Source organism: Hoplias malabaricus, chromosome 7 (assembly GCF_029633855.1).
Source record: "Hoplias malabaricus isolate fHopMal1 chromosome 7, fHopMal1.hap1, whole genome shotgun sequence".
NCBI lineage: Eukaryota > Metazoa > Chordata > Actinopteri > Characiformes > Erythrinidae > Hoplias > Hoplias malabaricus.
In genome coordinates this window covers 12,463,467-12,476,554 of record NC_089806.1, presented here as the reverse complement: position 1 = coordinate 12,476,554, position 13,088 = coordinate 12,463,467, and the positions used below count along the sequence as shown (strand labels likewise).

Here is a 13,088-nt window from a genome sequence, read left to right as displayed (position 1 = left end):
TTGCCATTGCTTTGACAAACAACTGCTTTTCTGGTGTGAAAGAATATATGGTTTTTCAGTACAGATTTGATGATGATGCAATATGCATTGCCACCAAGAAATAACATCCTCTGGTCAGCAAATTACAGGCCTGACTTCTTATTATAGCCATCTGCATAAGATACATGAAGGACATAGCTGTGTGTGAAGCACACTGCAGTGGACCTGGATGAAATCCAGGGCAATGCGTGAAAAGAAGGGACGTTTTTCTCCATTGTGAATAAAATACTGCTCTGTACTGCCAGTATCTCTCATTCTTAGTGATGCTTTACAGGTTTCCAGTGTGTACCAGCTGGTAGTCAGTCGTCCTAACATAAAAACAAATAGTGTATTTTCCCTCCTCCAACAAAATAGTGCAGCAGATAAGGAGCTTACACAGTGGATTATATGAGCAGGGGGATCAGTTCATTGGTAAAAACAAGCGTAGCACCACATCCGCTTGGCCACAAGATCAGAGGATATATGGAGTTTAGACAAACACTCTTCACCAGCATCAGGCCTCTGGTCAGCATGTTAGTTATGTCACACACTGTCTGAGGTCTGTAACCTTATAATTTTCTTCTGCAAAATGAGCAAAAGTGGACAGCTAAAATAATGAAGTTTGCTTTGATGAGAAGCTAAAATGTAGTGTTTTTATTTACCACTCTCTGCTCAGAATAGGTCCATGCACTTCATTGACCTCTGGTCAATGCCTATACCAACCTCTGGCAAAAAAAATAAAAGCCCAGTACAGGCCTCTGCAGTGACCTCTGATATACTTGTCCAATATAGGCCTATACTGACCTCTGGTTAAGGTCTATACTATTGTCTGACTACAAACTGTACTGACCTCTACCTAATACAGTATGGAGGTGAATGTCCTAACCTCTGGTGAGGAAAGGCCAACCAAGACTAAACCTTTATGGCTTTTAAAAGTACAGTTTAGCAAAATATCCCAAGTATGTTTTTATGTACATAGCACCATTCCCACAAGCAGTTGTAACTCTCAATGATTCTAAACAGAGAATAAGTAAAACAGTCATAAAATCATTGTAAGTCATTAGAGATTAAGAGGAGAATGCATAGATTAATAAACACACATCAAAACGTCTGTAAAACAATAGAAAAGAATGTTATGAGACCCCCCCAAAAAAAGAGACACTGAGAACAGTAACACTGTGGCAGCAAAATAAAATCCAAATTATGCTGGGAGCATAAAACAATGAGTGTCAACAGCAGAAAATGAGAGAAAACACATAAAACCAACTGAACCCAGACACATATATCACCATGCAACAGGAATCACATCAGAAACACATAAATAAAAGAGAGAGTACACAGGTGCATCATGGGTGTCCAAAAGCCACCGGCTCCACACTCACCCTCCATTTTCTGCTATACACACACACACAGAGAGAGAGAGAGAGAGAGAGAGAGAGAGAGAGAGAAAGAGAGAGAGAGATAGAGAGAGATAGAGAGAGAGAGAGAGTGAGAGAGAGAGAGAGAGAAATAGTGAGAGAGAGAGAGAGAGAGAGAAAGAGAGAGAGAGAAATAGTGAGAGAGAGAGAGAAAGAGAGATCAGTAGGTTCTGAACAGCATCCATGGCAAAGAGAAAAACACAGTGCTATACGTTGACCCATGATGGAATTGGGCTTCTTAATTAACGAGTGTAAACACAGCATAATGTAGACAATATAAATAAAATTAATTCAAATCTTCTGAATTCAAATGTAAAGTAAGATCAAAGCCACAGTGAAGGGATTATCTCCTGATGATGAGTACTGAGACTGGAGGGAAGGGGAGAGATTGGGTGGAGAGTGATGAAGAGGTTAAAGGTCACAACACTAAACAACAGCTTGTGTGTGTGTATGTGGCACAGCTTGGTGCTACACACAAAGACAGACAACCTGCAGCTCCCTGCCCCCACTCGCCCTGAGGGGTCTCTATCATTCTCTCTCTGATCTGACTGCTGTATATTGAGCTGTAAGGGTCAGTGTATGGTAGGGAGTTCGGTTATTGATGCCTGCATCTCTAAGCTTGTCGTTCTGATTAGTAAAGCTACAAACACTCTCAGTGATGCCCTGTTGTAGAGAGTTTTTTTTCCACAAATGTAAATATAACAGATTATTAATTAAAAGAAACAGTATTGTGTTACGTGTATTTCCATGTGGTGGCATTTAGATAAAAATGAATATAAAATAAATAAGACAAGTATTATACACATGACATAACAAATAACACACTGAAAATGATGTCAAATAAATCCATATATCCATGGAAGCTGAAAATCAAAGGTGTATAAGTGAAAAAAGAAAAAATGTAAAAGGTATTTTAAAAAATTATAAAAACTCATTGTCTGCAACCGCCTATACAGTTCTGGGTCCCAGAGGTTCCGGACCCTACCTACAGGGTGCAAGGCCGGAACACACACCAGTCCTTCGCAGGGTGACACACTCACATCTGTGGACACTTTTGAGTCACCAATCCACCTACCAATGTGTGTTTTTGGACACGGGGAGAACACACCAAACTCCTCACAGAGCTGGGCTCGAACCCACAACCCCAGGCCCATGGAGTTGTGTGACAGCAACACTTCCTGTTGTGCCGCTCTCCTCACCATAACAAACCGCCCTGTCCTACTGTATTTAAATGAAGTTGTTATTTAAGGGGGGGGGGGGGGGGGGTAATAAAGACAACCTCATGTCCCAGTTGATAAGACCAGGACATAGTTCCAAGAGTTCAACACCACAGACATTTACGACTCTGATAATTGTCAGTCAGGTTTCAGAGCATGTGCTTAAATAGCGCTCTGTTCTGAATTAATCTGAGCGGACACATCAGGGAAAAGGGCTTCTACTCAACAGGTAACTAAGGCCTCTTTCTTTCTAATTACACAGTTTGATTTGTCAGCACTTAGATCAATACACTTTTTAAAATTGGATTTTAAGGTAATTTACATATATATATTTGAATATATCTGTAAAACAAAGTCTGTTGTGTGTAGAAATGCATGCTTTTTGATACAAGGGGAATCTTTAATCACTTAAAAGAAGATTCTGCTGCATCTACACAACACAGTCCATTACCAGAGGCAATCATTTCTACAACTCCTTCTCCCTGTACTTAGTAAAATGATCTAAAACTATACTTAGCAAATACATTCATAAAAGTAGTCTATTATACACGTGAGACTGGTTTTCTGTGCTAGTCAGCTGTATACAAATATGAAAGAAGGAGATAACATGTACACAGAATAGTCCTTTAATGCTCAATATTTACACATTATTATGCATTATTCTGCAACTTTCATTCATATCTGTTGGAACAAAACCTTGCCCCATTGAATGGAAATCAAGATAGTATTCTCTGCAAATGCAGTTTTAAAATATTGTGGCAGAATGGAATAATTGGAGGTTATGATTTAGCAGCAGTTAGTTATGGGACATTTAGGGTTAAAGGGTAATGCTAACAACTGGTACTCTCAGTGCTCTACTGTAATATAACTTCACATATCTCAGAAAATCTACTGTAAAATGAAACAGACCTTTTACACCAAGTCGCTGACCTTTCCCACTCCCCCGAGTGCATTAAAAACACGTCAGATAAGTTCCTGTCATGACACAGAGCATAAAGAAATGTTATTTGCATTTCATTTCTCTAAATTCGCAGAGTCTGGGATTTTCACTGCAGTGAAACTGTTTCTGAAAATGCACTTGGATGTAAAATGCAAATGTCTGTTTTGCTGCTAGCTGCTCTCCAGCATAGCTGATTAGCCATGCTAGCAAACAATACTAGCTCTATACACATCAAAGCATGTGAGTCAGACTTCTGCATGGAGATGTTTGTTATGAAGTGTTATTCAGCTCAGCTGCTGTTGTGAAACTCACTGCTCTGTGCTGAGTAGGATGTGGTTACTGGGAGATGAAAGATTTTAGTTGGCTCTAGAGAATCAGAGGTACTGTGAGGACTGATGGGAACTTGGGCCCAAATTTTGTGCACAATGGTACAGAATAAGCAGTAAAATTTAACTACATTTATCCTTCATAAGCTTCAAGATAACCAACATAAACCTAAAAAAAACAACTTTTTTTTAATATATAATTCTTCCAACAAACATCAGTGGCCACAGAGGTGTCTTAGTCAGTTTTAACACAGTACAGACACTTGCTGGAATAAGCCTTCATTGATGTTTATTTAGGCTTATGACTGTTTTTATTAGAGACTCAGCAGCCACATGTATGATGACCTTCTGTAAAGTGTTACTAAACTGAGAATTCCTTAGCATATTCATATAGAGGTTGCAATACTATCTCATCTAACAGACAAAAAACTATATAAGTCCTGCATTTTTGAACTTCACCTCTACATGCTGCATGTGTAGCATGTGGTCAGTTACCACAGACAATCATTTAAATATTATATGTTTTTTAATGTCAAGGAAATTATTATCCATCACAACAGATCACATGCTGCAGAAAACGAAGCAGAAAACAATGCTGACATATCGTATTAATATGATTCAGAATCTGATCTGCGGACAGAGTTGGTAAAAAGTCAGTGCACTGCTTTAAAACCACAACCCTCATGTAACACATGAACACAGTAAGAGATAAGAGAGGAAGATACAGATAAAGAAAGAAACCTTTTTCACATCAGCTTTTTCCACCCAGCACCAAATGTGCAAATGCATATGTGCAAATTTGCAATTTGTCATTGTACAATGTACAATGAAATGTTTCTTCCGCATCGAACCCTGTTATGGCACCTCTGTGGCAGTGGAAACACACACACACACACACACAATAGTGCACTACAGGCAGTGAACACACACCTGGAGCAGCAAGCAAGACACCCATGGTGCCAGGGGGAAGCTCTTAGGGTTGGGTGCTTTGATCAATGGCACCTCAGCCGTGGAGGCTAGACAGCACTGCTCCTTCACTCCCCTGCACCCAAACTTCCTACCAGTTGTGATGTTCCATTCCCAAGCGCACTTCTCTAACCAATAGGCCTCGGCTGCCCCCTGCACCACACACTTGCACGCTCTAAAGCCTCACAGGTAGGTTTTAAAACTTGACTTTACATTTAACTGTATATTAAGGTTATTTCATTCTACAGGGAGCTGGTGGCCGATTTTGTCATGTCGTGTTTATGAGAATTAATCATCGTAATAGTGTGTTACCTTTTAGGAATCTGAGAAAAAAGTGTTGAGAAAATAGCATTATATGAAATCATTCAAGGGTTTTGTTTTGACCTGGAGATCTTTCTTGAGTCACCGTGAACCAGAAATGGAAGCGGATAAGAAGATGTATGTATCTTTCTTGAGTGCTAGTACACTGTCTGTCTAAAGTTTGGGAACACCTTAATGGATGAAATCTTTTAAATATTGCTTGATGTTGTGTGTTATGTTTCAGCTCAAGGGGAATACACACAGACACTTTAATTCAGCGTAATTAAATGTTTAAGATAATTCTGAAGTGAGTGTGAGTGGTTTACAGCAAATAGTTTACAGAGCTGGTGATAGGAAAGGGAGCCAAAGCTGTTACATTAACTGCTTGTGAATATGGCACCAGGTGGCATTTGTTTACGATTGGTTTGTGATAAGATTTTAAACTACGATGTATGTTCTGTTTATGGAGGAGTAGACAGAGGGATGTGCACATTCATGTTCCCTAAAGAAAACTTGTTTGCTCAGATTTACCACTCTTGTCATTATTTAGATAACACATGAAAACTCAAAAGACACACAGCAAATTCACCAGTGTTAAATCAACACCATTAGTGTAAAAATGTAAACGTGTCAACGCTCTCAGTGTTAATTTAACACTAATAGTGTTGATGTAACACTGGTGAATTTGCTGTGCACATTAGTTTCACTGGCAGAAAGAAAATGATAAAGTCTATAAAGGATTCTCTTCATTATTTCAAACCTAAAAACATTAATTAAAATAATTTTAAATATCAAAGTGTCAAGAAACCAGAGCAACATGAATATTATGTTATTCATTGCATAATTTATCAAAGATACAGTGTTACTAACCCCCATTCTTAATAATGCCAAAATCTACCACAGTGCTAATCATGTGCTTGTGTGGAGACTTTTTAACCTGCTTAACACGAGTGAGTGAGTGACTATGATGACATCAATTATTCAATAAGCCTATTCTTCTTCTCTGTTTTTTTTACAGTGAAAATAAACCTCCAGAACAGACCTATAATGGAGGCTGCCCTTAACCAAAGCAACTTTACCTTCATGAATGCCTCTGCAGATTCTTCAGATGTGCCTGATCTTGTAGATAAAGCCATCAGCCTGACCACTATAGTTGCCCTCTTTATCACCATGGTTTCCCTGGGCTGCACCATGGAGATCTCAAAGATAAAGGCCCACATCTGGAAACCTAAAGGTGTAGCCATTGCTGTGGTGGCTCAGTATGGCATTATGCCCCTCACGGCATTCTCCCTGGCCAAGCTGTTTCAGCTGGGCTCCATGGAGGCTGTGGCAGTGCTGGTATGTGGCTGCTGTCCAGGGGGAAACCTCTCCAACATCCTGGCCCTCGCTTTCAAGGGAGACATGAATCTCAGGTACATTTCTGAATATAAAAAAAAAAATACAATAAATGAAAACTATAGATACATAAAAAAAAATCATGACCCAAGGAAACCGAGAAACTGAGATTAGTGTAACAGAATCAGTATGTGGAGGAGTCATGGTGCGTCGCTGTCACACAGCTACAGGGTCCTGGGGTTGAGTCATCCCTCAAGGGTGCTATATGTGATCAGTTTTATCTTGTGAAGAACCACCTCTGTCCTGATCAGAGTGGTTTTATACAGGGTGACATACACATGGCTACTGAATGTTTTGAGAAAAAAAAAGTTAATTAAATGCTATGACAGCTGCAGTCACTACTATTCAACCCAGTTAATCAATTGGGACTGGTGTTAGGGCTCTGCACCACTGCAACACTAAAATAATATATCTTTAATAAATTTAGAGTTACTGAACCTATTCCAGGGGCTATAAACTAGTGTGTTGATTGTTTAATGCCTTACTAAAAGTACTACATTAGATCTTCCTTAAATTTATCACCTGCCTGTGTGTATAAAACTATATACAGAAAGCATCCTGCCTTCTAGTCAAAATATACCACAGGAAACTCAGTAAGACAAATTACCGTCAGTCAACTCACCTCAGAAGGGCCAATGTACCTTCTGAGTTTTGTACCTTCTAAATAATTGAGTGTCAACTAGGTGTAAACGAGACATAAATCAGATAACAGATAGTACATCTGTCTACAAAGTCTCAGCGTTTTTTATGTAAACATCAGTTAATGACACTTCATTGATGAACAGTTAGACAGATTGTAAGTTGAATGACCGCTAGGTAACTGATAATTGATAGAGAAATTGATAATAATAAAAATAAGCTGATATACCGATATATATCACAAATATTACACTTTTAACCATCAGGTCGTTCACCCTATTTAATAGATACCCACTTTCCAAAAGAACAGGTGTGTCTTAAGGATAGCCACCATTCGCAGCTCCTGGAGATGTCTTGCTGAACATATGTCCTTAAGACATTTATGAGGTTAATATGATAAGCACACAAGGTCTCACAGTGTGAGCTGATTTATTAGTATGGTGTGACGTGTTGAATTACACAAACCTGATTTATACCTAAAAAGTGGTTTGAGTGTGTCGCCCTGTGAAGGACTGGCGCCCCCTCCAGGGTGTATTCCTGTCTTGCGCCTAATGATTCCGGGTAGGCTCCGGACCCACCGCGACCCTGAACTGGATAAGGGTTACAGATAATGAATGAATGAATAATTCATTAAATAATATCTTATTACAATTCCTGGCATAATCCTGTGTCATTGCACCCAAATAGTTATAAATACATGTATAATGCATTATAAAGGAAACATATATAAATACTCCACCCAACCCCGTATTGGAGCTGTTTGAATGGTTACAGAAAACCTAGTGAGTGAGACTCTGTGTGATCACATGTTTGTGTGGGATCTCCCTCTGTCTCAGTATCGTGATGACCACCTGCTCTACAGTCCTGGCACTGGGTATGATGCCCCTGCTGCTGTATGTTTACTGCCGAGGCTTCGGCCTGGAGACAGCTGTCCCTTTCACCGGCATCACAGTCAGCCTCATCCTAACCCTGCTGCCCTGCGCCATTGGCATCTTCATCAACCACAGAACCCCACAGTACGCCAAGATCATCACCAAGGTGGCCATCAGCACAGTTCCTCCTGCAATTTAAACAGAAACACACACATAATAAACTTACATTCACACTCATACACAGTCCCTGTCAGACTGTGAAAACAAAAATAAATAAATAAATGGTGAAAGCGCCAAGGACAGTAGCCAATCAATATACAGTAACTTTTTAAAAATAGTTTTTCTTTGTTACATATCCATGTCTATGTTATCATTTGCATCCTTCATTTATTCATGCATTAATTCATTCATTACTTCATCTTCTATAACCACTTCATCCTGTTCAGTGTGGCAGTGGGGAAGCCTACACTGAATCATTGGGCACAAGACAGAAACACAGCCATGACGGGGCACCTGTCCATCACAGGGCATCACACACTCACCCAGACACACCTATTTTCCTTGGGCAATCCACCTACCAGGAGAAGTCCCCTACAGACACAGTGTGAACTCCTTACAGACAGAGACATTAGCTGCGGTTTCGAACCCACAATCCTGATCCCTGAAGATATGTGGTAGTGACACAATCTGTTGCACTACCGTGCTGCCCCATCCTTATTTAACATCATTTTTTATATGGTGCCTACACAAACAAACGTGTCTCTCACACGAAGCAGGACTTATGGAGTAGAAAAAACTAAAAGAGGAACAGAAAGAAGGGGAGTCAAGTTGCTTCAGTGCATTTTCTGTCGTTTCAGGTTGGGATGAGTGTACTGCTGTTGGCTTTTACAGCGGTTGGTATTCTGGCCAGTATCACACTGGGCAGGACCATCCTGACTGTGACCACACCTCCTCTCATGATCACAGCCGCACTGATGCCACTGATTGGATACATACTGGGATACGTCCTGTCTATCTTCTTTAAACTCAATGGACCGTAAGTGAAGCATTTACCATGTGTCTAATTACCATTGAACATTTTGTTGATATATATATGTACAAATTTCCTACAGTTAATAAATGAAAATACTGGAAGCGTATGCTCCAATTTTATGTATAATTTTATCTCCAGGAAAAATGTTACATTTAAACCTAGGTCTGTGACTGAGAGTATCTTAAACGATTATTTTCCTGGAGATAAAATGATATGCTGACATACATATCCAATATTGTCATCCTGACAGTTGTATTATAAATGGCTCTCTGTACATCCGTGTATACGCACTTGTGTATTGTTTTGTACAGGCTCTGCTACTGGTCCCGCGTGAATCATTCTACACGTCATGCAAAGATAGCAGACCTGTGATTGGTCTGTTTGTGTGTCAGTCAAATATCTTTTCCTGGCAAAGGCAGCAGACTCTCCATAGAGACTATATTTAAGCTCTATATCAACCAGCGTATCCAACTTTCTCTCGTGAAGTCAGTTGTACAAAGGGACGTTTTTTCAGTTGTACAAAGGCTGCTCATGTTCAGCTGCTCTAAATCGGCAGAGTTCATTACGCTTTTTTTCTAAGATTATAAAATATGAATATACATTTAAAAAAAGTGATTTTATTATTTTATTATAATAGTTTTTGTGTTGGCGACTACTGACGTGCAGACTGACCAATTAAATGTTTACAGAGAAGGTTACGACCAATAACAGTAGTTCTACAGTCAGACCGTCCAATCAGAAGATTTTAGGCTACTTCACCACGCCCCCTTCTCACTCAAGCGAACCAATCGGGACTAGTTTGTGAACGAAACTTCTCGAAGTTCTATGTAAGCTCTAGAAAAACAAAATCCCGGACGTTTGTGAAATTCCGCCCGGACATTTTTTAAGTCTAAAAAAGAGGACATGTCCGGGTAAAAGAGGACGTCTGGTCACCCTAGTTTTGTGTGTGTGTGTCAGTCAGTCGGAGCTTAGGGCCGTGTACCAAAGCAGCGCCATACACCCTACATAGTGCACATCACAGATCCAGTAAAAGTAATAATAAAAGTAATAATACAGACAGTAATTAGGCATTTGTCTGTAGTCCCTTATTCGCTAAAACAACACGAGTGAAAAAAGACGATTACTGAAGCTTGTATATGATCTGTGTATGAATAAAACACTTATATTCAAGCAGAAGATCAGTTAAACGCAATAAGAAGTGAACGTGCTAACAGTTTTCCATGTGGCTAACAGATTTTTAACTGTCTTTTTCTTATTATTATGCTTCATTGTGGGATCCTTTATGCCCTCGAGGCAATGAGGCAGAGGGCTTATCTGCTTCTGGTTGTTTTAAGTGCGAGGAAAAAGCTGTGTATGAGATAAATTCATCTGGCTTTCCCATTTGTTTACATTAGCGCCGCACTCTGAAACCATCCAATCTGTCCCCAATATGGTGCCCATGCCAAAACACTTTTAAAAATTATGTCACTGCAACAACTGGATGTGTGGTGTTGACACACATTTATACATATTGTGTATAACAGAGCAAGCATTTATGGTCCTACTAATGGTGCTTCAGCTCTACACACTACACACACTGTACATGTACATTTAGGACCATTCAACATATGGTGCTTAATAACACAGTGTCAATATTCAGATGATAAGCACTTATCTTATTTAACCCCCAGTTCTAGGAGGACAGTTGCCATGGAGACGGGCTGCCAGAACCTCCAGCTGTGCTCCACCATCCTGAAGGTGGCCTTCCCACCTGAGCTCATTGGGCCGTTCTACCTCTTCCCCTTCGTCTACATCATCTTCCAGGTCTCAGAGGCACTGTTTTTTATCATCCTCTTCAGATGCCACGAGAGACTGACCTCCTCAAAAGAAAAAGTGGTGTATCACCAGGGCCTCCAGGACCTTCAGTCAAATTTGTGACATCCATAAGGACACAAACATAGCAGCCAAAGACTCAAAGCTTTTAAAAGTGTCTTGCTATAGGTTTTCTACATCAGATCAAGATGTAAATACAAAATGCTTGTGAACACATCATGCTGAAAATGAATAACTTACAAATAAATTATTTGTTTTACTTAGTCTTCACCCCTAATTTGTCAACATAGGTAGAAGTCCGTTACACTGACACTACATGTCTATTAAATATGGTTTGCATGCAAGTAAACAGTAGAGCAATAGAGTAGAGGAGTTTGGGAAAGGAAGTGTCATGCTATTTTTCAGCCTTATCTCTATCTGTCACATCTGTACCACAGACAATATTTTGCTGTATCCTCAAAAGTCCAGAATAACTTCTTTCTCATAACACAGTCGCCTACGCATTGAGCAAGCAAGCATGTATTCTTATGTAGCTGGGAACCATGACCTTATCATCAGTGGAGATAGACAGAGACGCCAAAGAACTCTGAGAACTTTGTTGTCCGCTCAATGGTTTCCTTTTTGCACCTGGATACTTTCACTTTATGAAAAAGAGATTGTGAAAAGTTGACAGGGTGTGAAAACATAGAGATGAACAAAGTATTTTATTAAATATGTTTATCATACACTATACATTAAACATATAGAGATTAGGCTGATTAGTCTTTCAGGTCTTCAAATGCTAGGGCAAAACCTACCTTGACTTTCCAGTGTGACTAGATTATTGGTGAGGAAATGAGTGTTGAGGAACATTATCAACAGACGTACCTGGTGCCCATCGTAGGAGAGACTATTTCTATGTCATTTATTATTTGGTTAAAACTCCTGCAATAAACCCACGAGGGCTGAAACATTTAAAGCCAAAAGCAATACTTCACTCCTAAAAGGCAGTGCACCTACAGTGGAGTTGGAACATGTGTACTAAACAATACAAGTCTAAGTCTGAAGAGCAGCTCGTTATCTCTTAACCACACTGGTTTGACAAAGCCACAATTTTCCTTTTCGTACATCATTGTTTTGTCACTACAATAGCCACCATGCCTTACACAAACAAATCAAACCATCTGAAGGGGGTTCTCCTAGCCCTTAAACCAGAAGATCTCGTTCTAGAGATAACTGCGGCACCACTGCAGGCGATGAGTAAGCACATTCACAACATGGTTTCCCTTTGAGGACCTCTATTATGTTTATTGTGTAACTTGCATGACTTAAACACCAGTGGACCTTGAACATTATACAGTTTTAAATTAACTAAAGGTCATGTATATGAGTGTGGGGAAATGCAGTTCTTTCTGGTTTGTTTACATTCAGATCCTCTGCATTTCTCAAGGTGGAACGGTTGTCTGAGGAAGAAAATGGCTGTTGTTTGTACGTAACTGAAGTTTAAATTTTTTTATTCACTGCTTGAGATTACCACAGAAACTCATTTGTAATTCAAGTTGTTTTGTAGCACTTTCAGTTTACTCCAGACTTTTCAAAATAGCAAAAATAATTAAATATTACTCACCCATGGGTCAGGAACAGGGCAATATCCTCATGTCAGTGCGTGCTTTTCAATGTTTGGAGGTACATTGCTTTATGGGTCTTTTAGTAAACATGGATGCATGTTCTAGACCTTATTAAATACACACACAACCAATATTTATCCTCCATTTTATCAGCTCCACTGTCTGCACACTTTTATAGGTCTACAATTAGTCTGTAGTCCCCTCAGAGACACTCGTGATTCTGTTTTGGATTTGACAAAGATAACCGTATGAAGCTTTATTGTTTTTATTAATTTAGTATACAGAAGTTCAAATCATACATTACCTAAAAGTTTTTACAGTAGAGTTTTATGTATCCAACAAAATTACATGAAATTGAAATGTGAGGCATGCATAAAAACCCTCTATGCCAATTCAAATCTTGATGCTGAAATAAAACTATTTTTCCCCCAATTTCAACACAATTGCTAAAAACTTGATTTGAAACTTTGTACTAATTTATGTTAAATGACTTCCTCCATGACACTGATATCAAGTGGAAAGTAAAGTATTTCTTTATGAACCAA

At 39.3% G+C, this 13,088-nt stretch overlaps 1 protein-coding gene across 1 annotated transcript; it reads left to right on the top strand.

Annotated features, from left to right (window-relative positions):
• The first annotated feature begins 6,226 nt into the window (after positions 1-6,226).
• Positions 6,227-11,041, top strand: slc10a1 (solute carrier family 10 member 1). Its single transcript, XM_066677828.1, has 4 exons — positions 6,227-6,597; positions 8,056-8,257; positions 8,949-9,127; positions 10,795-11,041. The coding sequence occupies exons 1-4, from the start codon at positions 6,233-6,235 to the stop codon at positions 11,039-11,041; spliced, it is 993 nt and encodes a 330-aa protein (XP_066533925.1). The 5' UTR covers positions 6,227-6,232.
• The last annotated feature ends 2,047 nt before the right edge of the window (positions 11,042-13,088 follow it).

What these genes read in the sequence shown, in the direction of transcription:
- slc10a1 (XM_066677828.1), top strand. Translation starts at nt 6,233, where the DNA reads ATGGAGGCTGCCCTTAACCAAAGCAACTTTACCTTCATGAATGCCTCT. An exon ending in AAGGGAGACATGAATCTCAG is followed by an intron (nt 6,598 to 8,055) that starts GTACATTTCTGA and finishes CCTCTGTCTCAG; the next exon opens with TATCGTGATGACCACCTGCT. An exon ending in ACGCCAAGATCATCACCAAG is followed by an intron (nt 8,258 to 8,948) that starts GTGGCCATCAGC and finishes CTGTCGTTTCAG; the next exon opens with GTTGGGATGAGTGTACTGCT.